Source organism: Mesocricetus auratus, unplaced genomic scaffold (assembly GCF_017639785.1).
Source record: "Mesocricetus auratus isolate SY011 unplaced genomic scaffold, BCM_Maur_2.0 Super-Scaffold_100015, whole genome shotgun sequence".
NCBI lineage: Eukaryota > Metazoa > Chordata > Mammalia > Rodentia > Cricetidae > Mesocricetus > Mesocricetus auratus.
Window position 1 is genome coordinate 1,677,818 of NW_024429198.1, and position 24,171 is coordinate 1,701,988.

Here is a 24,171-nt window from a genome sequence, read left to right on the forward strand (position 1 = left end):
AAAAAAACAAACAAACAAAAAAAAGGATGAACTTTAATTAATGATGTCCTTCCAAACTCTGGAAAGAGAAAAATGTGACAAAGCCAGGTAACCGAGGTCAAGATCAACAGGATGAATCCTGTTGACAGGACCTGGCTTTGATAAGTGTAATGACAGTAGACTGTCAGTGTGCTACAACACTGCTAAGGACGCAGAACTTGGAAATGTCTGGAAAAACATCTCAACTGAGGAAAGACTAAGGAGGCACAGTAGTTTGGCCTTCTGTAATAGTGATAAAAGGACAAATATATACTTGATACTTGCACTTGGTTCCTGGCTCTAAACACCTTTGCAGAAAGAGGCACTAGAAAAATCATTTGTCGAACATTTGGATTTTGAACCCTGTTCCTGACAGAGCACCTGTCACCCTTGCAATCCTCCATGTATATAACAGGAACATCTTTTGTTTTAACAAAAGGATTCTGGGATGCCTTCAGATAGGGCATGCTTACCAAAGGATCCAACCCTGTGACTAGAAAATTGACACTGTCAGCTCTGTCTTCCAGCCTCTGTGGAGGGCAAAGGGATGAAAGTTGAGTCCATTGGTCCTACTTATGTAATATAGACTCTACAAAAAAGCAAAAGTGTAGCTGTTTTTTTTTTCTCGATTGGGGGTCCACCATGCAGCTCCCAAATAAATACATGGAGACTTATTCTTATTTATGAATGCTTGGTCTTAGCTTGGCTTGTTTCTATCTAGCTTTTCTTAAATTATCCCTCTACCTTTTGCCTCTGGGCTTTTGTCTTTCTCTATTCTGCACATCCTTTTTTCCTTCTTACTCCATGTCTGGCTGTGTGGCTGGGTTGGTGTCCCCTGGCTTCATCCTCTCCTTCTCCTTTTCTTGTTCCTAGCTCTTCTCTCTTCTATTTATTCTCTCTGCCTGGCAGCCCTATCTATTTCTCTTTCCTGCTTAGCTACTGGTCATTCAACTCTTTATTAGACCAATCAGGTGTTTTAGACAGGAAATTAACACAACTTTACAGTTAAACAAATGCAACACATCTTTGCATCATTAAATATTCCACAGCATAAACAAATGTAACACATCTTAAACTAACATTCCACAACACAAAAGCACATGGTTGGGATTGCTGAACATTTACAAGTTCCTTGGTGGTGTACGCTGGGAGTGGGCTTAGGGACCTCTTGCTAAATTCTTTGCCTGATCTGTCTCTGGCATCTGAGTGAAACTTTTGTGACATTATCTGTAATTAACTAAGTAAACTGTCTAAGTATAGTGTTTTCTTCGGTTGTGTGAGCTGCTGTAGAAACTACCAGAACTAGAGGAAGGGTTATTGGCTGTGATGTACTGAAGTATGAAGCCATACCCTGAGGTGTGTAGTTGACAGCTGATAAGGGAGGTGGTGCTATGGATTGAAGCTCTTTACTTATGGGGTCGGACACTGTTTTCAGGAAGAACTTGTCAAAAACTGAATTAACTTGTAGGGCACTCATTTGGTGTATGCCGGAGAATCTGATAAAAAGTGTTTTGATGCAGGGAACAAAACAAACTTTGCTTTCTCTTTATCCAGATTTTATAAATTGATCAGGCGGCTTATGACCAAATGAAAAAAAAGAAAGCAGACTGTTCGCTCCTTGTGTTGTCATCCTACATGGTGGAAAGAGAGCCCTCTGGGGTCTTTAAAGCTGTCTCTAAAGGCACATGTTCTATTCCTATGATCTTACTCTCACAACCTGATTTATCCTCAAATTTTAAGGGTAGAATTTTAACAGGCACATTTTTAGAGATACACCAATTTAGTCCGTAATATCTAATATAGTGTAATCTCCTGAGGTTTATCTGACAACAAAGAAAGAATGAGTGTTAGTGACTGTTATCACTGTTGAGACAAAGTACCCCCAAAAAGAAAAAAAGGCTTCAGGAAGAGTTCATTTTGTATCCCAGGTTGAATGTGCAGTCTGTGATGTCTTTAAGGTATGGTAGCAGGAGCGCCAAGTAGTTGGTTACATTGTGTCCACAGTAAGAAAGTAGAGACGGGTGGATGCAGATGCTCTGTTCCTACCTACGTAGACCTTGCGTGCTTTTAACACTGAACCATCTCTCTAGACACATCCTGCTTTTTACCTAACTTGGGTCATCTGGCTTAGGTAGCTAGTGTCTTTATCCACCTAGTCATTTCCGTGGTCCTCTTCCTATCTTCCTATCTTACCTTAGCTACCATAAATACAGATGGACACCGAGGTGTCATAAACATCGCCATACTGTAGACTCTAGTACTTAAGGAAAGAACAAGAAGAGACACAATTTCTTAGAGGCACCAGTGGGCTAGAGTATAAGCAGACAGATGTCTGTCTCCTCCATTATGCTCTACCAATACTAGGTCATCCTGGTGTGTTTTCATCAGGATCAAACTCATTTGAATTAATAAATGCCACAGTACTAAAGTAGGTTTACAGTCTATAGTATCTTAAACTAGAGTAAGCAGGCTTATAGTTTATAGTATCTTCTCTTAAACTGGAGTAGATTCAAGGTACTTCTATGCAATTCCTGCTTGCTTATACTCCATGCACTTTGCCGAGATGGGCTGGACTTAAAAATGATAGGTCAGTAACTGGGTAACAGCCACAGGGTAGTTTATCTTTGCTTCCATGCTAGAAGACTGTTGAGCTATGTAGCATAATCCATCATGGGTGGGTGGGGGCCAGGGAAATACAAAGAATATCACACTGTTCACCTTCCTCAACAGTAGGGACCATGACTTTTCATATCACTGAAGAATATCAGTTTTCATAGTGTCTGGAATTAAAAAGTATTTGAAGAAAGTGAAGACTTGGAGATGGATCAGTGCAAGAATGAATGAAAAGAAGGTATAAGAAAGCACTCTTAAACTTTTTTAAAACCAGGAAGCAAAGAAGAAGCAAGGAGCTATAGCAGGCTTATTCTTTACCATTTCAGCATTCAATTTGATTTGGGTTTTTCGCTCAAAATAAGAAAAACAAAACAAAACACCCCCCAAAACTAATAACAACACAAATCCTCCAAACAAAACATTCAAAACCCTGAGCATGAAAAGCTGCTTAAGCCTGAGCTGTGGTCAAGAGATAAGACAATCTCTAAGTTCCTGCCCAACAGTTTGACTTACTGTTTCAGACTTTGCACACAACCTGAAAATGTAGGCTTTATTGAAGACATAAAAAAATAAAAAATAGCCGGGCGTTGGTGGCGCATGCCATTAATCCCAGCACTTGGGAGGCAGAGGCAGGCGTATCTCTGTGAGTTCGAGCGCAGCCTGGTCTACCAGACAAGTTCCAGGACAGCTTCCAAAACAATACAGAGAAACCCTGTCTCGAAAAACCAAAAACCAAAACAAAAAACCAAAACCAAACAAACAAATAACCCCCACACACATAAAAAAAACAAACCAAACGAAAAACCCCAAAACTAAGAATGAAAATAAATTAGTCAAGGTTGAGGGACATAACTCTGTTTTGGCAGTGAAAGCAATAGTCTTTGACCAAAAGTAAAAATAATACGAGAGTGCATTTCTTCATTTAAAAAATTTTAAATTGTCTTTTACTTAAATAGGTTTGACAATAAAACTTTATTGAATTAAATTTTTTTATTTTTACTTTATTTTATTTATTTCTTTTTTGGCTTTTTGAGACAGGGTTTCTCTGTGGCTTTTTTTTTTTCCAACGATCCCATGTGGAGTTTTATTGGTGGACAAGGAGGGAAAGGGGGGGGTGAGAGTTAACCAACCTGTGCAGAGCTGAGAGAGATAAGATGAGAGAGAGAGAGAGAGAGAGAGAGACAGAGACAGAGACAGAGACAGAGAGACAGAGAGAGACAGAGAGAGAGAGAGGAGAGGAGAGGACATGGAGGAGAGGAAGACGAGAGAAAAAGAGAGTATAAGCTGGCAGGGGTCAGTCCTTTAAAGGGATCCTTTGCACCTTCGTGGTTCTCACAGAACTCTGGGCTGGCCAGAGTGTTCTCTGTGGCTTTGGAGGCTGCCCTGGAACTCGCTCTGGTAGACCAGGCTGGTCTCTAACTCACAGAGATTCGCCTACCTCTGCCTCCCGAGTGCTGGGATTAAAGGCGTGTGCCACCACCACCTGGCTGGATTCATTTTCTAACTAAGACTATGGAAAGGTAAATCAAAGTGTTAAATTGACTTAAAATGTGTTTCCAAGGAAAATTCAAAGATGTGTGATAAACATTTGCTTTTCCACTTTCTCAGAGTATTTTATTTTGATTCTAGGAGTTTTGAGACTTGGACTCTGTGGTAACTATAATTATATCTGACAATAACATTTTACAAAAAAACAAAAATAAAAATAAAGCTCTCCTGTTGCCTTCGCATGATCTTTAGGTTTTTTTTTTTTGTTTTTTGTTTTGGTTTTACGAGACAGGATTTCTCTGTTTTGGAGGCTGTCGGTCCAGCCTGGCCTCGAACTCACAGAGATCCTCCTGCCTCTGCCTCCCGAGTGCTGGGATTAAAGGCGTGCACTACCAACGCCCGGCTGATCTTTAGCTTTTGAAGATTGTTTTTCTTTTGAGACAGTCTAATCCTGCTAGCCTGGAGCTCTCTATGTAGCCCTGGAACTCACAGGTATACCTGCTTCTGCCTATGAGTGCTGGGACCAAAGAAGTGCACCTTCAAGCTTGATGCTGTAATAGATTCTCAAGTCTGTAGTAGTTTCATGAGAAATTGGCAAATGGTTTTTTACAAAGCTCAGTTCCGTTTGCTCTTTTGCAACATCCTAGTGATGTAACTGGCACACAGTTGGACTATTTTGTTACTATTTTCTTTTCCTTTTTTAAGCATTTACTTAATGTGTATATGTGTAGGCATGGGGTAGGAGGTCAGAGATAACTTCTGGGAATCCATTCTCTCCTTCTGCTGTGTAGGTTCTGGTGTTCGAATTCAGGTCTTCAGGCTTGGCAGCATGTTCCTTTGGCTGTTGAGCCATCTCTCCTATGTTTGTGTTAGTTTTGAGAGAGTCTCATGTAGTTCAAGGTGGCCTCAAAGTTCATAGGTAGCAGAGGATGGCCTTGATTTTGCTGAGATTTCAGGCATGAGCTGTCATGCTCACTTTTATATGCTGCTGGGAATCAAAGCCACAGCTTCATCATGCTAGGCAAACGCTCAACCAACTGAGCTACAACCTTAGCCAAATTATTTCTTTTAGATTAAAATAAAGAGCAGAACCTCCCTGGGGCAATAACTAAACATGAAGTAAATTATGATGCTATTTCAGGGGGTGGGAAAAGTTAAAGGGTTCCCCCCCCTTAATAGAACTCAGAGCTATCTGCTTTATACTAATCCAAAAAGCCTCACAAAGGAACTATGAAAAGTTGAAGCCAGTCACTCAGATACACCTGCCATCAAAAATGTCTTTTTTCCTGTGAGTTTGAGGCCAGTCTGGTCTACAGAGTAAATACCAGAACAGCCAGAGCTGCACACAGAGAAACCCTGTCCCCCCCAAAAAAAACCCCAAATAAACAAAAAAGCTTTATTTTACCTTTCAACATAAATGTAAAGTAGGGAGTTGGTTATCCACCACTGATCTCAGTTACTGTTCTTTGCTTATGACATGCTCTAAGTCACAGGTTCTCAACCTCTATGTCGAGACCCCTCTGTGGGTCAAATGACCCTTTTACAGGGGTAGCCTGTTGGAAAAACAGATATTTACATTAGGATTAAAAATTACAGTTATGGGGCTGGAGAGATGGCTCAGAGGTTAAGAGCACTGATTGCTCTGCCAGAGGTCCTGAGTTCAATTCCCAGCAACCACATGGTGGCTCACAACCATCTGTAATGCCCTCTTCTGTCATGCAGGCATACATGGAAACAGGATGTTGTATTCATAATAAATAAATCTTTAAAAAAAATTACAGTTACGAAGTAGCAACAAAAGCAATTTTACGGTTGGGGGTCACCACAAGATGAGGAATTGTTTTAAAGGGTCACATCATAGGAAGGTGAGAACCAACCAGTGTTCTAAACTCAAAGTGGATTCCCCCCCCCTTTTTTTTCTTTCTTTCTTTTTTTTTTTTTTTTTTTTTTTTGGTTTTTCGAGACAGGGTTTCTCTGTGGCTTTGGAGGCTGTCCTGGAACTCGCTCTGTAGACCAGACTGGCCTCGAACTCACAGAGATCCGCCTGCCTCTGCCTCCCGAGTGCTGGGATTAAAGGCGTGCGCCACCAATGCCCGGCTCCCTTTTTTTTTCTTACTTATGATGCATCCTTACTGAAGTGCTTCTCTTGGAACAAAGCAGTGCTTAACGTTGATGTCAGAAGATGGGAAAATTAGGAGAGTTGGCAATTTTCATTCCGAAGAAAAATGGCATTTCTAGTCTCTTAAGAAACAAACAAACAGACAAACAAAAAACAGCCAGGCGTTGGTGGCTCACGACTTTAATCCCAGCACTCCAGAGGTAGAGGCAGGTGGGTCTCTGTGAGTTCGAGACGAGCCTGGTCTATAAGAGCTAGTTCCAGGACGGGTTCCAAAACAATACAGAGAAACCCTGTTTCAAAAAACCAAAAACTGAAACAACAAAAATTCCTTCATGACTGACCATTTTGTCCATTGACTTCGACAGAAACTGAAACTGCAAAATTGAAGGAGGCACATACATTTCTTATGATAATGAAGTTGATTTTGCCTTTTGTTAGGGTAGAATTGAGTAACAGACTGACTTGAAAATTCGATTACAAACAAGCATACTTTCTTGGTGATACGTTATGGCTCCGTATATACCAACAAGACACTTTGTTTTTAGTGCAGTGCAAGTGTATATTTCAGTGAAAATGTAAAAGTAATAACTTCTATACACCATAAATTCGGGATACCGTCCCTCTTTCCCGAATACACATACACTCGCAAGCACACATCTCCAGCCTGCTTGCTGCACAGGGGAAATTTGAGAGTAGCAAACTTCCTAAGAAGGAAGACCCTCCAGGTTGCTTGAGCTGTGCGGTGCCTAATAGTAGTTACTAGCTCAGAGTTCTGTTTCTTTTCTTTTTTAAAGCCGTGGGAAGTATTAAAAGTGCAAGTGACTACAACCCGGACTTCCAGATGCCACAGAGATGAAACTCAAGGTTAAAAGTCAGTGGTAGGGCGGTGTCCCCTGCCATGTTTCCAAGCACACTGCACTATCCCGGGGCAACGTTTCTGCATTGCCCTCCTGGGGACTCCAGGGGGGGCTGTATCCTCACCCGCAGACCCTGGAGGGGCAACCGTGAGGGGAAGCTAGGGAGCCCTCCCGCGCGCAGGTGGGCGGGCGGGCGCGCGCAGAGGGATGCGGGACGCCGAGGCGAGTACCGGCGCCGCTGCCGCCGCCCCGCCGCTCAGCCCGCCAGGGGGAGCGAGTGCGCTCGGCGGCCGGCTGCGGGGACTGCGGGGCCTGCGCGGGCGGCGGCCGGCGACTGCGTCCCGCCGCGGCGCACCCGCGTCCCCACCCCCTCGGCACCCGCCCGCCCCCGGCGCGGCCCTACCCGCCCCCTCCGCCCCCTCCCGCGGCGCCATGCGCAGACTCAGTTCCTGGAGAAAGATGGCGACGGCCGAGAAGCAGAAGCACGACGGGCGGGTGAAGATCGGACACTACATTCTGGGGGACACGCTGGGCGTCGGCACCTTCGGCAAAGTGAAGGGTGAGGACGCCCCGGCCAGCGCGGACCCCGCGAAGCGAGGGCGACCGTGCCTTTTCGCACTCCGCATCCTTCCTCACGCCCGCCTTCCGGGTCCCTGGGCTCGGTATCCCCCCGGCCCGGGCGGCGCTGGGAACGGAGCCCGAGGCCGCCGCGGGCTGCAGAGCGATGGGGTCCGCTGCGGTGGGGTGGGGTGGGGGCGGTCGCCATGGCGACGGCGCGGCGCCCGAGGGGCGGGGATGTCTCTGGGTGCAACTTTCCCAGGCGAGGGAGTTGGGCACTGTGCGCGCGGGGCTCCTGCCGGGGACCGAGGGGGATCTCATCTGGTTTCCTGATCCCTTGTGCACCCTTGGCGCAGAGCCAGCCCGTCGTGCCTTGGAGGTCCTCGGAGTGGTCGCTGCCTCGCTTTTAAGAGGTTGTGGACTTAGGTGCTTCTTCAGTTTCCTGAGTCGAAATGTGTTCTCCCAAAAGTAAGGTAGCTGAGGAGAGATCTTTCAGAAAAAAATAGTAGCAATAATAATAATTACTAATGCCCTTGTAAGGATTACTGATCTCCATTAGGACATTTGATGGATATGCATGTGAACTGGCTAAGTGTTTTCTGTGCATGGCTTACAGTTGGATGCAGACCCTGTGCTTTAAGTGTTTTCATTTTCGGGAGTTTTGGGATTTCTGAGAGCCATATCTGGTAGATAGGGCATATGTTACCTCCAAATGGTATTGGTTATCTTATTGGTGCAGTTATTCTCACAATGTATTTCTATTTTAGTAATTTAGTGCACATCCTTTGGACTTTTTGTTTTAGTAGAATCCCCTGCTGTTGTGGTAGCAAAAGTACATCATTCTGTCAACAACAATCTTGCTCTCTAGCCCACCAGCTCTGACAAGGAAAGTTCTGATTGCGACCTTTGTGAGGTAGACATTTTCCCCTTTAAAATATTAAAGCTTGCTATTAAGTATTTAGAGGAAGGAAGTTTGGAACTGATGAGAAATAATTCATGCATTGGTTTTGGGGAAATAATAGTAAGCATATAGTAAGCTCTTAGTGGATGTTTGCTTGAAATAAAAAGTTGATAAAGACTTACACAGCGAGCTAGCTGAGCTCTATTCTCTCAGGAGGAACAGGAGAACCCTTCCTTCTCTTGCCCTTTCCTAGTCCTAAAACTTGGAAGTAACTGTGGAAGCCTCAGGGGAGCAAATGCATGAACCTTAGGAAAACCAGCGAGCCCAACAGGAGCAGGTGAAGTCGGTGTGCTCTTGGAGGTTTCTGCTTTGTTTTGACATTGTTCAAAAAAAAAATCATTCTGATTGTTGACATTGCTTGGTTGAGAATGTTACAGTGCTGCCCAGGCTGGCTTTGAACTTACCAACCTTTGTGCCTCAGCCTCCTGAGTAGCGGGTGTACCGGCAGTCCTTACTTTTAGCTAGGCGTGTTCCTCATTAGCCGTTCTGAGGCGCTTCTTAGTTTACTAGTGTTGGTAGGAAATGCTCATGCTCGTTAGTGCTCTGATGGTAGTGATACGACAGTCTTGGACTCACAACCCTTCTCCAGGCAGTTCTGTTCAGAAGGTGGTGCCTGCCGTTCCCCTGATACAGACCCGAGTGGATCAGGCAGATAGGAAAGGAAGAAGGGGTTGTTTTCAGTTTTGGGGTTTGACCTGTGAAGCCATCTTCCCCTGAGTGACTCTGCTTTTCCTTACCCTTCGCTTCTCCGCCCACACAGTCTTCTCTTGAAATCCTGTCCTGTCAGTCATAAACCTCCCCAAATATAGAGGGCCAGTGTGAGTCAGAGGATCATAGCTTCATGGTTATAATTAAATTTGTCCTTAAACCTGTTAGTTGATGTTGGTCTAATTACTCAACCAGTTCATTTTAAAACTGTTAAACAGTTGGGATGCTTTTTTTTGGTAGTAGTAATAGAAACCATGATTTATTTATTATTATTATTATTTTGCTATGATGCTCTCCATAGCAAGGCATGACCATATGTCCTTTGGTTTATAGCATGACCATGAGAGAAATGAGACCCAGGTTTGGATGTATGTGTGTTGGGAGCATCTTTATTTTTTTCCTTAGTACTTGGATGCAGTATATGGCTACATGTCTTCTTGCTCTTGCTGGCGAGACACCTACAAAGAATGAGTATAGTCAGGATAGGAGAGAAAATGGGAGTGGGTAAAATTAATGACTGCAGTGGTCATATTGGTAATTAACCCCACTCTTAGTTTGATGAGAATTCTTAGAGATAATAGCATTACCATATATTGTAATTTTCAAGTATTATGTATGTTGGTAAATTTAACATAAGAGAATTTAACAGAAAATATGATACTGGGGGCTGGAGAGATGGCTCAGTGGTTAAGATCACTGACTGCTCTTGCAGAGGGCCCTGGTTCAATTCCCAGCACTCACATGGCAGCTCACAACTGTCTGCAATTCCGGTTCCAGGAGACCTGGCACCAATGACAAAACACCAATGCACATAAAATAAAAATAAAATTAAAAAAGAAAATGTGATACTGATAGACAGTTAAATCCCCAGTATGATATCCAGTGCCTCTGGGGGCACTTAAGGTTTTTTTGTCTGTTTGATTAATGAGATAGGGTCTCATTTAGCCCAGGTTAGCCCCAAACTCACTATGTATCGAGGAGGACCTTGCACTTTGGGTCCTCTTGCACTCTTCCCCCGTGCTTGGATGCAGGCATGTGTGCCGCCGTGCCTGGTTTATATAGTGTTAAGGACTGAACCCTGAGCCGGGCATTGGTGGCACATGCCCTTTAATCTTAGCACCAGGGAGGCAGAGGCAGGCTGATCTCTGTGAGTTCGAGGCCAGCCTGGTCTGTAAGAACTAGTTCCAGGACAGGATCCAAAGCTACACAGAGAAACCCTGTCTTAAAAAACTAAAGTAAATAAGTAAAATCTACATATAATATCACATACATATTGTATACATAGATATTATATATGTACATACACACCATATATGTACATATATGTGGCATGAGTGACTCTTTAGAAAATAAGGGTAGGCACCAAAGACAAGTTGTAGAGACAGGCATGGTGGGACATGATTGTAATCTCAGCACTTGAGAGGCCAAGTGCTGTTATCTTGACAAGATATGGAGTTTGAGTCCTACTGGGGCTACATGAGACCCTGTTTCTAAAAACAAAAACACAACTTCATGTTGTAGAAGAATATATATAGTCTGATATTTATATAGATTTACAAAAACACACAAAATACTTGCCTAATGCCAGTACAAATCTACAAATCAGTACTATCTGTAGTGGCCGATAGTATGTATTAAAGTTAGTCTAGCAATAGAACTTGTAGGAATTTATTCTGTACATGTGTATGTGCTTGGAACACTGTTATTTGTTACAGTATGTGCAATATAGAAGTTTAGAATTAGCTGCGTGTGGTATCAGACACCTGTAAACCCAGTACTTGAAAGAGAAAGGCAGGAGGATTAAGAGTTGAAGGCTAGCCGGGCGTTGGTGGTGCACGTCTTTAATCCCAGCACTTGGGAGGCAGAGGCAGGCGGATCTGTGAGTTCGAGGCCAGTCTGGTCTACAGAGCAAGTTCCAGGACAGCCTCCAAAACAATACAGAGAAACCCTGGCCTGAAAAACAACAACAACAAAAATCCAAACAAACAAACAAACAAACAAAAAAAGAGTTGAAGGCTAGCCTCTGCTATGTAACAAGTTAAAGATCAGCCTGGGCTGAAAGAGATCTTGCCTTAAAATACTGAACAAGTGCAATAAAAAAGTTTAGAAATAACTTTTTATGCACACACACACACACAAACACACACACACACACACGTTTGTATGTGTACGTGGTACACTCATGCCATAGTACATATGTTTATAGCTTGTCTTCATGTAGGTATGCACAAAACTGCTGTGGTCTTTGCTTCAGGGACTAGGTAACCAAGGATGCTGTACTGCTGGGTAGCCTTTGTTCTTTTGTATGCTCACCACAGTCATTTTTAAAAAAATAAAATTTATGAAAAGAAGGAGCTGTTACAGTATTTTCATGGTTTTATACTTACATAATAAAAATACGGGATCATGTGGGAGATTGACACCGAATTCAGAGTAGTTGTCACCTCTGGGGAGAGATGAAGAAAAGCTCTGGGAGGAATCATCTGGGACTTCAAATGTGTCTGTAATGTATTGCTTAAGTGGCTGGTGCTTGAGTATTTGGTATGGCTCTGAAGAAAAATTGACTTTTTCATTTATTAGGGCCGTGTGTATGTGTGTGTGTGTGTGTGTGTGTCTTCTGTCTTGTGGATCCTGTGTGTGTGTGTGTGTGTGTGTGTGTGTGTGTGTGTGTGTGTGTGTGTGTGTCTTCTGTCTTGTGGATCCTGGGGCAGGAACTGAGGTTATCAGGCTTCAGGTCTGTTGCCTTAACTAGCTGTGTGTCTCACTAGCCCCTGGCATGTTTTGATACAACTGAAAGAAATCTTCTAAATTCCTCCCTTGATAGGATTAAGCTATTTTCTAACACTTTACTGGAATTTTCTTCTAATTTTAGAAAGGAAAAGGAAATGGTTAGGTGACTAGAATGTTCTCAGGGGACATTGTATCTCCATGGCATGTCTAGCCTGTTAAAATCCTGTCTTTTAAAATAGGACCCTGTTTCAAAAACAAACAAAATAATAAATAATAAAAAAAGGATCTTGTTACACTTCAGCTTTCTGGATCCCATTAGATCATTTGTTGGCAATGTTTTGTAGTTAAGAGTTCTTGGTAGCCAGCAGTAACTTTGTAGTTAGCTCATCTTTAGTTGAATAACCTGCTAATCTGCTGCTGTGAGGTAGACCCTGTGGGTGTGGCTATGCCTGTATTGCATTTTTCTTAAAAGTAACATTTAAGCACTGTTGAAAGCATAGGAGCAGTCTGAAAAATACAGATTAAGTGTTCATAAAGGGCAGGCAGGCCCCTCAGGGAATATATACTCCTGACAAAGTCCTTTTATTGCATTCACTGATTGACTGGAACAGCAATTACTTTGACTCCACCTAAGTTTACTCAACAGAGAATCTTTAGCCCAGTTTTAAGAAAACAGTTCTAATTCTGACTTTATGCCATTTCCCCCCTCCTCTCTCACTGCAATAGACCTGTGAGTTTTTTCCCTTGTCCCTTCTCATTTCATGAGGAGGAAAGAGTGGATAGGTGGAAAGACTTGGAATCAGAAGAGAATTGGATTTGATCAGAATAACTGTCCCCTGACAAATTACAGACTAGAGGAGTCCCTTGTTTCTTCATCCTTAAAACATCAGTTTTGCTGAGGTGTTGCGTGGCCTAAGATACGATGTTTTTAAAAGTTGAATGCTGCTGAAATGGTAATGTTGCCAGTCCTATTTAAGGTAAGCTGTTTCTGTGTTCCTATGCATCCACACTAGCAACTTTGTAATACCATAGCTTTAAATCACTGACTTAACTGAAGAAGAGGCGAAGAATGGAAAATTGAAGATGTCTGTCGTTTTTTTTGTTTGTCTTTTTTTGACACAGGATTTCTCTATGGTATAGCCCTGGCTGTCCTGGAATTCTCTGTAGATAAGGCTAACCTTGAGCTCTGCAATCCATCCCCTGCTTGCAGGGATTAAAGGTATGCACCACCAAGCCCAGCTGAGATAAGGCCTGTTCTGAAAGAGAACATATTTTAAGATCTTCCGGGTTTAGACATTGCTTGAAAACCTTAGAGAAGTTTGTATTATTATTTTTAATTTGTGTGTGTCTGTGTTCTTGTGCTTCTGTCTGTGTATGTGTGTTAATTTATTTATTTATTTTTTTGCAGGGTCTCTTACCTTAAGTCGAAGCTCAGTCATTTGGTTAGTGTAGCTAAGCAGACTGCTCCGGGGAAATCAGAGGGAGGTGATAAAGTGTGAAGGGACCTGCTCCACACAGGACTAACTGATGTGCAGTTAAGATGTAGCAAACGGCAGAATAATCCTCTGCCATCCCATTAGTCTGATGTTGTGTTGACTAGTCAGCTGCTACCGATGGACCATGAAGAAGTAAAATGAAAACAAACAGGAGGAAAGTTCTGGTTCTTTTTACTAGGGGCACAATACTCAACATCCAAATCAACTGCGTTCATGGCAGGGATGGGGAATTAGGAGTGTCTCAGTTACTGTTCTCTTGCCGTGCAGAGACCCCGTGACCAAGGCAACTTATAAGAGAAAACATTTGATTGGGTTTTGGATGGCACGTTGGTAACCACCAATGGTGGGGAGCGTGGTGGTGGCAGGCAGTCTAGTAGGGTGATGGAGCAGTAGCTGAGAGCTTACATCTGATTCATAAACAGGAGGTGGGGAGGGGGTGGCAGACAGACGGACGGGCGGACAGGCAGACAGACATAGATAGACACGAGACACACTGGACCTGGTGTGGAGTTTTGAAACCTCCAAGCCTACCACCAGTGAAATACCTTCATCAACAAGTCCACATCTCCTAATCCTTCCCAAACAGTCTACCAAAACCCAAATATTCAAACCACCACATAGAGATACCACATTTAACAGGTTTTTAAAAATTATATATATTTTTTTTACTGTAGGATTCCTCAGAGCCTTGTTTTGTTTTTTCGAGACAGGGTTTCTCTGTAGCTTTCGGAGGTTGTCCTGGAACTCACAGAGCTCCTCCTGCCTCTGACAATAAAGGCATGCACCACCACTCAGCTCTCAGAGCCTTGCTAATAAAGATAAGGAGTCCATAGAAGGGAGACTATGCATCCTTTCCCAGGTTTGGGAAATCTTTTTCTGTGACGGCCAGACCTCCACATGTTATGCAAATATATTATACATTAAATACAATATATTTTATGCTTAAAGAACATGACTTGAGAAAATTTTTTTCTGGTACTTTTAGCTGCATTTCCCAGTCAATAGGAAATAATTAGAGCACTGGAAAGCAGCTGTGGAAGGTGATTCCTGATTGGCTGTAAAGGGTGTAAGTTTAGCTTCAAAGGGAGAAAACCACAGGAGCGTTGACAAAATTGACTAGTCATAGGAAGTCCTCTGAGTTAAATGGCTCCCGCCAAAGCGTTGTATGCTATGAAAGCACATTGTATGTGTTTATGTAAGCTGAACCTTTGTGACCCTGTTGACACAAACACTATATTCTGCTTTTGAAACCTTGGGCTTGTATAATCCAGTTTAGAAAACCTTTCTTCATAGGACTCTTGTTTTTAATGCTGTTGTTTAAATTTATTATCATTTTAAAAATTAGGTTCGTGTGTGTGTGTGTGTGTGTGTGTGTGTGTGTGTGTGTTTGTATGTATGCACTTGGCTGCAGCGCCTGTGGAGGCCAGAGGCATGGGATCCCGGTGAGGCTGGAGCCGCAGTGGTTGTGTGCATCCTGATGTGGGCGGCCCTCTGGAAGAGCAGTCTGCTCTGAACTGCTGAACCATCTTTCTATCCCCCTCATCTCATATAGCTCGGTTTGACCTTGAACCCCCAAATCCTTCACCTCCAGAACGCAGGCTGCTTTTTAAATTGCTAAGCACTGCAGTAGCAATGCTAAAGATTGGTGGCTTAAAACAAGAGAAAAACTATTCTCCTTTAATCTGGAGGTCAGAGGTGTGAAACCTGGGGTCCCGGGGCTATGTGCCCTTTGAAGGTCGGTGGAGAACGTGTTCTTTCTCTCCTAGCTTCTGCCGGCTCCTGCTTTGGCTTGGCGTGTGGTAGGCTAACTCCAGCCTCACCTGGGGCCATGTGGTTAGTCTCTACCCTCCGCTTGTGAAAACAAGTCCTTAGATAATTATGCTCACCCTGAGTCTAGCATCATACCATTTTGAGACTAACTCCGTTTGGGAAGAACTATTTCCCAATAAGGTATTCCTGAGGTTCCAGGTTGAGGCGGATTTCAGCTCACCATACTCACTGTGCTGTCTCATGTTTTATTTTTCATGTGTGCGAGTGCGTACGGACATGCGTGTGGAGGCCAGAGGAGGACATCGGGTGTTTTCCTGTATTGTTCCCTGTTGCGTTCAAGGTCCCTCCCTGAACCGGAAGCTAACTCACCCTTTCGGCTAGGCTTGCCTCGCCTCAGATGCTGAGGTTACAGGCGTGCATTGTCATTCTAGGCTTTTATGTCGGAGCTGAGAATTTAAACCAGGCCCTCTTGCTTTCTTAGAAAGGTCTCTTATCGGGGCTGGAGAGATGGCTCAGGCAGAGGTCCTGAGTTCAATTCTCAGCAACCACTTGGTGACTCACAACCATCTATAATGAAATTTGATGCCCTCTTCTGGTGGGTAGAACACTGTATACACAATAAATAAATAAATCTTTGAAAGGAAAGGTCTCTTTCAGTTTAAGCTCTATGCTTTTTCTCTTTTCTTTTAAATGATTTAATTAGCTTGCTAGCTTATTTATTTATTGAGAAAAGGAGTTTCTAGTTCTGACCTGGAACTTTCTATAAAGACCAGGTTGGCCTTGAACTCAGAGATCAAATGCCATTAATCCTGAGTCTGGGGTTACAAACCACATGTCACCACCCACAGCCTTTTCTTTTTTTGACTCTTAAATTCAGTGGTAATTTTGAAGGTGGTTTGGGAGACTGTTTTTAACAAAATGTCTTCATGGTATATCTTAAGATTTTTAAATTTAAAAAGCTAGAATAAAAAGATTTTGAAGTTGATAGGAGGCAGATTTTTAATCAACAGGGCTTATGTTATAAGACAGGAAAAAGAAATGAAAGAATAAAATTTTAGAATTTTTTTTAGTATGGGAAAATTCACTCTATTTTCAAAACATCACTATACACTGAAGATGTTTATGACTGTTCAGCTTTTGTATGTTTTATTAAAAAGATGCATGTATATGCATTATACTGTGTAATTTGTTTTTGAAGGTTTATCTGTTTTTAAAGGTTAGTTTTATTATCATTATTTGAGATAGGTTTTCACTCTGTAGACCATGAGGCTTTGAACTCGGGATCTACCTACCCTAACATGCTTAGTGGTGGGATTAGCAGTAGACCTCATACACCTGGCTATTTTACTATTTCTGACGTGTGTATGCGTGTGTGTGTGAGTGTGTGTGTGTGTGTTTGCACTTGGAGTGCTGGCAGAAGCCAGAAGTCTTGGAAAGCTAGAGTTATTGGTAGTTGTGAGCAGCCCAGTGCAGGTGCTGGGAAAACCTGATATGGGTGCTGGGAACTGAACTCAGATTCTCCACAAGACCACTGTGAGCTCCTAACTGCTGAGCTCTCTCTCCAGCCCCTGGGTTTGTCTTTTTCTAAGGAATATGTTATTATGAGCTAGCAAGATGGTTCTGCGGATACAAACCCTAGCTGTGCAAGCTTGGTGGACCTGAGTTCTGTTCCTGGAGCCTGGGGGGAGAGAACTGACTCCTGAAGGTCAGTCAGCCTCTGACTGCTGCGCGTGTGCTGTGGCACCAGGGAACCCACAGTTAACACATGCATACCGCAATACAGTAATAATTCAGAAAATCATGAAAAAAAAAAGGTTTAAAGACTGTTACCACATGTCTCTTCTAAGAAGCAAGACGTTTTTAAAACCCAGTCTGAGTTTAGTCTGTGGGCATGTCACTCACCAGCCGTGTGCCTGTGCGTAAGGTATGTCCTTGTGTGCCTCCATGCCCGCCAGGCTTCCAAAGTTGGTGAAAGTCAAGAGTATGTCTGTTTACAGAGTGGATGTGCTGTTGACTAATAAGGTGTATGACTTCATTGTATTGCACAATACAGATCAACTAGATTTGTATCCCAGCAAATAGCATTTATTTAAGAATACCTTACTTGTTCACAGAAAATGGTATTTGTTTAAGAGGACCTTACTTGCTTAAATTATAGTGAAATGAGCCCGTTTTACCCCACGCTGGACTGTTCCCATCTGTGGCCATAGAACTGTTTCTGATATTTGTAGGTAGAAGGAGACATAGTCCTAAGTGTGTGGCAGTGACCTGTTGAATATTAACCGGTGAACTTTGGCATCCAGAAATCTCAGGCTTGGAGTGTAGTGGGTTGGGATGGTGGGGTTTAAGCTGGTGAGAGGCGGCGCCAAAGACTTTTGAAGCCTTGGTGAGAGTGGACCGCTGAATACAAGTGTGAACAGAAAGCACTATCTAAGAGCTAAGATCCAAAATGGCTATCCAAGGATTAAGATGGGTAGTTCAGAGCCGGTTAAATGGGGCTGGGGACTGGTTTGGGAATAATGGGAACTTATCTATAAATCCTAATAGCTCCAATTGTCTATGATCCCTTACTATGTGCTAGGCAGTGCGAAAGGCAGTTTACAGACACTGCTTTATGTGCCATCATGGCCACCCTTGCTGAACAGGAGGCTACATTTACAGTTTTAACCTGCCTGCAGCAGATGTCCCAACAGCAACAGCACCCGGGGCGACAGAGTCAGTGCTTTGTATACACGCTGCCTTCTGGGGTGGAGGGGACCTGGATGCCCAATCTGCTTAGTGTTGTTGCTCTCTCCTTTACTTTTGTTTTTTGTTTTTCGGTACAGGGTTTCTCTGTATTGCTTTGGAGCATGTCCTGGAACTCACTCTGTAGACGAGGCTGGCCTGCCTCTGTCTCCCCAGTGCTGGGATTAACTGAAAAGAGCGTAAAACAGAAAAGAAATGTAAAAGCAGTGGCTATAGAATACCTTTCTTATTTTTTCTGTCGCTGCCAGATGTGGAAGTCTGTAACTTTGCTTCCTCTTCATATTGATAGGAACATTTCTCATAGTCTTCCAGCAGGAGTCTGCTGTATTGGAACAACAATGGATTAAGCTGTTTTCTGAAATTAGGAGATTTGCAGTCTTTTGTTCTTACAGAATAAACTGTAATAAACTGAGAAACATTCATGCATGTTCAGTTTACTTCATAGTTCAACTTGAGTCACTTTTATTTTTCTTCTTAAATACAGTGTCATCTTTAACTCTCAAGACATTTTCTTTTGGTTTCCCTAAAGTGTTCTGTTGGTTCTTCCAGCCGCTCCCAGCACACAGAAAAGGAACTATTATGTTGATTTTTGTTAAGCAGACAGAAAAAGCAATCATACTGCTTTCTCTGTTGCTTCCTTTCTGTTTAGTTGGTTGCTAGAGTCTGGCTGGGAGGTCTGAACGACTGTTTGCTTTATGACTGCTCTTGTAGCAGCTTCCATCCCCCAGCCAACCCTTCCCAATTTTTGTTTGAATGCTTTTGAATTTATGTGACATTTTTTCTGCTTTTTTTCTTTTTCTTTTTCTTTTTTGTTTTTGTTTTTCGAGACAGGGTTTCTCTGTGGCTTTGGAGGCTGTCCTGGAACTAGCTCTTGTAGACCACGCTGGTCTCGAACTCACAAAGATCCTCCTGCCTCTGCCTCCTGGTGCATCACCACCACCCTACTTGCTTTTTTTCATTTGATATAAGGAGTCCAATCCCCCCCCTCTCGTGTGTCACAAAGCATTTGTACACACACTGAAGGAATCTTTTCTCATCTTCCACCATGTATGTGAGATCTGGGGATTGAACTCAGGTCCTCAGTCCTGGAGGGAAACTGTTTACGCACTGAAGGCCCTCTTAAGTGGTTTAAGAGCTTGTGTCTCTGCACTTCTGGTTGCTTTTAGTTTGATGAGATGCTCAAGTATGAGACAAGGTGTTGTGTGCTTGATTGGATATTGGCTTCATTCACTTGCCATTTTAAGGCGGGAACTTGTAGCGTGTGCAGGTGAAATATTCTCCTTATTACTAAAATTATATACTTGATACAGGTGAAATATTCTCCTTATTACTAAAATTATATACTTGATACAGGTGAAATATTCTCCTTATTACTAAAATTATATGCTTGATTCCTGTCCCTTAGCTAGCATGTGACCTTTATTCTTGTTAAATTCTGTGGTTTTAGTGTCAGACCATAACATGTGTCACATTGTTGCTGTGTCTTACTGCCTTCTAAGTGACTTGAATTCTTCTGTTGTAGAAATATATATTTTTTTGTTTTTTGAGATAGGGTTTCTCTGTGGCTTTGGGCGCTGTCCTGGAACTGGCTCTTGTAGATCAGGCTGGTCTTGAACTCACAGAGATCCGCCTGCCTCTGCCTCCTGAGTGCTGGGATTAAAGGTGTGTGCCACCAACGCCTGGTTTGTTGTAGAATTCTTATTGTGCTCTATGTCTCTCTCTATTCTTAATGAAAAAGTGTGTGTGTGTGTGTGCAAGCACACACTAGTGTGTTTGTGAGTATATGTTAATACAGGTGTGTAAATGTGTATGTGTTTATAAGGATGTATGTGTATGTGTAAGTGTGTATGTGTATGTATGTGTATATGGGTATTTGAATGTGTGTATTCATGTGTGTGTGTGTGTGTGTGTGTGTGTGTACCATGTTGTGTTAGTGGAATTCAAAGGACAACTTTGAGGAGTTGGTTTTTTCCTTCTACCGTATTGATCCTAGTAATTGAACTCAGGTCATCAGACTTGGCAATAAGCAACCTTAACTACTGAGCCATGCTAGATTAATTTTTTTTGTTTTTGTTTTTAAGACAAGGTCTTACACAGTTGGCATTGGCCTTGAACTTGTGTCTCAGCCTTCTAAGCACTGAAATCAAATTCATGAATCACTATATCTGGCTTTTCTTTGAAATATCAGTCTTATATATCACAGGTTGACCTTTAAGTTGCTATCATTGAAGGGTGACCCAGAACTTCAAGGCTACACCATCACACTCAATTAAACAGTACTGGGGATTAAGCCAGTGCTATGCAAGCACTTTACCAACTGCGTTACATCTGCAGCTCTGCTTTATTAGTTTGAGACAGGGTCTTGCTGTGTAGCCCGGACTAGCCTCAAATTCTTGGCAGTCCTCTTGCCTTAGCTCCCTAGTGCTTGGGTTATAGTAGTGTGCCACTACTCAGGTTGCTTTTTGTGTATGTGTATATATGTCTTAGTCAGGGTTTCAGTTGCTGTGAAGAGACACCATGAGCACAGCAACTCTTATAAAGGAAAACAATTAATGTGGTGGCTTACAGTTTCAGAGGCTTAGTCCGTATCATCATGGTGGAACATGGCGGTGTGCAAGCAGACATGATGCTGGAGAAGAAGCTGAGAGTTCTACGTCTTTGTCCGCAGGCAACAGGAAGTGAATTGTGTCACCAGCCATAGCTTGAGCATAGGAGACCTCAAAGCCCACCCCCACGATGACACACTTCCTCCAACAAGGCCATGCCTACTACAACAAGCCACACGAGCTTATGGTGCCAAGTCACATTCAAACCACCACAATATACATAATGTTTTTAGTTGCAGGTACACATGTGTGTTCAGGGATGTGGATGTGTGTGTGCAAACTAGGGGTCAGCTTCTAGTCTGTGGTTCCTCTGGCAATGTCTACCTTGTTTTTTTTATTATTGTTTTGTTTTGAGACAGGATCTTACTACATGCGACGCCCTGGCCAGCCTAGAACTTACTATGTAGACCAGGCTGACCTTGAACTCACAGAGGTCGACTTGCCTCTGCTTCTTGAGTTGCTGGTAATAAAGGTGTGCACCTAGTTTTTGGAGATAGGGTTTCTCATTGACTTAGAGCTCATGGACTACGCTAGGCTTGTTTATAGGGAATGCTGGGTACAAAATGCCAAATGGATCTGAGAGAATGTTCAGAGTCTTCTACTCTAGTTCCTACCTGACGAAAGAAATTACATCTACAGTTTTGGAAAACCTCAAGTGTTTTTGTTTTTTTAATTATGAATGTGTGTGTATATCTGTGTATGTAGGGGCATGTGTGACCCAATGTGCTGGTAGAAGAAAGCCTGCAGGAAGTAATTCTATCCTCCCACTGTGTGGACCCTGGGATCAAACACAGGCTGTCAGATTGGCAACAGATGCTGTGTCTACTGAGCTCTCTCTCTGACCCTTAATTGTTTAATTGTGTTAGTTGGGTTGATATTCTATTGAGCAGGGCCTAACAGAAGACTGGTTGATTTGTGATGATGTTAATTTATTTGTGATGACGTTAAGTCCCAATGGCTTGTTTTCCAGAACTCTTTCCAAGTGTGAATCTACCATGGCCCTGCTTTGTCCTGTTTCCCAGTGGTGGCTCAGTTGGGTAGCTAATGGAGACAGGGTTCCCACTGGGCCAGAGCTTGTAAATTTGGGGGACAGGTGGAACAGATGAGATTAAGTGTCTTTAAACTAGTTCCCAGACAGAAAGTACTTCCCAAATCGGGCTGTAACAGTTGCTGTACTTAGTCACATCTAATTAGGATTCGAGATTGGCAAAAGCCATGTTAGAAATTAGAATGTTCTTGGTTTTACACTAATTTTAGCATTTTCTTCTTCCTGTATTTTTTCCTTTGTATTTCCATTTCCCTGATATATTTATAATCGTATTTTAAAAACTTGCCTTTATTTTTCAGCCTTATGACTGCATAGTGTCTTAGGGTTTTTATTGCTGTGAAGAGACACCATGACCACAGCAACTCTTATAAAGGAACCATTTAATTGGGGTGGCAGCTTACAGTCTCAGAGGTTCAGTCCATTATCATCGTGGCAGGGAGCATGGTGGCATGCAGGCAAACATGGTGTTGGAGGAGGAGTTGACAGTCCTATATCCTGCAGGCAGCAGGGAAGTCAACGGAGACACTGGGTGGAATCCTGAGCATAGGAAACCTCAAAGCCCACCCCCATGGTGACACACTTCCTTCTCCAAGGCCATTGTTTATGAGATTATGGGGGTCAACCACATTCAAACTACTACAAATAGTAATTGCTAAACCACACTTTAGCTTGTTTGTTTTTCCTTTCTCTTCTTGGTGTTTTGAGACAGGGTCTTACTATGTAGCCCTGAATGGCCTTGAACTATGTAGACCAGGCTGGCCTTGAACTTGGAAATCTTCTTGCCTCTGCCTCCTGAGTGCTAGGATTAGAGATACTGCCTGCCTTTCATATTCCATACTTTGAAAGGTATAGGGTTAGCATCTCTCTTCTCTCTAAATAACTTTCGTGGCCCCCTTTTGTTGCCTTACCCGGATTTGCTGCTATCATCTGTTCCTGTAGCTTCCTTCCATTTGGGAGTTTTCTTTTCTTTCTTTTTTTTCTTTTTTTCTTTTGGTTTTTTGAGACAGGGGTTCTCTGTGGCTTTGGAGGCTGTCCTGGAATTCGCTTGGTAGTCCAGGCTGGTCTAGAACTCACAGAGATCCGCCTGCCTCTGCCTCTGGAGTGCTGGGATTAAAGGCGTGCGCCACCAATGCCTGGCTTGGGAGTTTTCTTAATTTTCCTCCTGCATTGGATTCCTGTTTTTTTTTTTTTTTTTTTTTGTTTTTTTTTGTGGGGCATTTGGGCTCTTGGGGACAGAGTCTTATGCCATTTAAACTGTCTTGAGCTCTCTTTGCAGCCAAAAATTACCTTAAACTCCTCTCTCCTTTTCTCAGGGTAGCATTACAGGCAAGCACTATTAACTTGTTTGCTTTTTGAGACAGTGTCCCGTTCTGTAGCCCTTGCTGGCCTGGAACTAGCAGCAATGCTCCCAAGACTAGGAAAGCAAGCCAGCACTCTCTTAGATCTTCTTTTTTGCTTCTCTGTCTCTGTCTGTCTGTCTCTCTCTCCCCCCAAGACAGGGTTTCTCTGTGTAACATTTTTGGCTGTCCTGGAACTTGCTTTGTAGACCAGGCTGGCTTCGAATTCACAGAGAACTGTTTGTCCCTGCCTCAGGAGGACTAGTATTAAAGGTGTATGCCACTCACCACCTGACTCAGATCTCTTAACTAGACATGTCATCTTTTTTGTTTGTTTCCACTCTGATTTCGATAGGATCTGTAATTTCCCATAGGTTCTTGAGAAAGGGCAGACAGTGTCTGAATTCTTCTGTGCCCATTGACTAGACGGGCTTAGGATGTGATAAGATAGAATCCTTTTAAAAACGACTTTATTTTTATTTATTATTGTTATTAATTTTGTTGTTTGCTTTTTGAGACAGGATTTTTCTGTGACTTTTGAGGCTGTCCTAGAACTAGCTCTTATAGACCATGCTCGAACTCACAGAGATCCACCTGCCTCTGCCTCCCGAATGCTGGAATTAAAGGTGTGCCCCACAACTGCCTGGCCAACTTATTTAATTTTATGTGCATGGGTATTTCATCTGCATATATGTCTGTGCACCGTGTGTGCGTGTGTGTGTGTGTGTGCGCGTGCGTGTGCGCGTGTGGGCCCAAAGAGACCAGAATTGGTTATTGGATCCCTGTAACTGAAGTTATGGATGGCTAATGGGCCACTATGTGGGTGCTGGGGATGAAACTGAAGCCCTCTAGAAGCACTGCTGATACCAATCAACAATCTCTCCAAACTGAACTCACTTATTTTTAAATTTCATATTTGAAACTACACGCCATTGAGCCAAAATTCCAACAACAACAAAAAAAAGGTACAGGAACTGTTAATAATAGGGGAAGCGTGTTAGTGTCACAGGGGAGTTTATTTATTTTGTTTTGTGTGTGTGTATGTGTGTGTTCTATGTGCAAATGCCAGGTCAGAGGGTGTGGCCTCCTTTATCATTCTCTGACTTTTTCTTCTGAG

General features: G+C 42.9%; 1 protein-coding gene across 1 annotated transcript in view; it reads left to right on the forward strand.

Moving 5' to 3' along the window:
• The first annotated feature begins 7,353 nt into the window (after positions 1-7,353).
• The window catches only part of Prkaa1 (protein kinase AMP-activated catalytic subunit alpha 1), a 32,446-nt gene continuing 15,628 nt past the window's right edge, over positions 7,354-24,171 (forward strand). Inside the window, exon 1 of the mRNA XM_040757650.1 lies at positions 7,354-7,654. Coding sequence (XP_040613584.1) covers positions 7,528-7,654 — 127 coding nt within the window. The 5' untranslated portion in view covers positions 7,354-7,527. The remainder of the gene's footprint in view (positions 7,655-24,171) is intronic.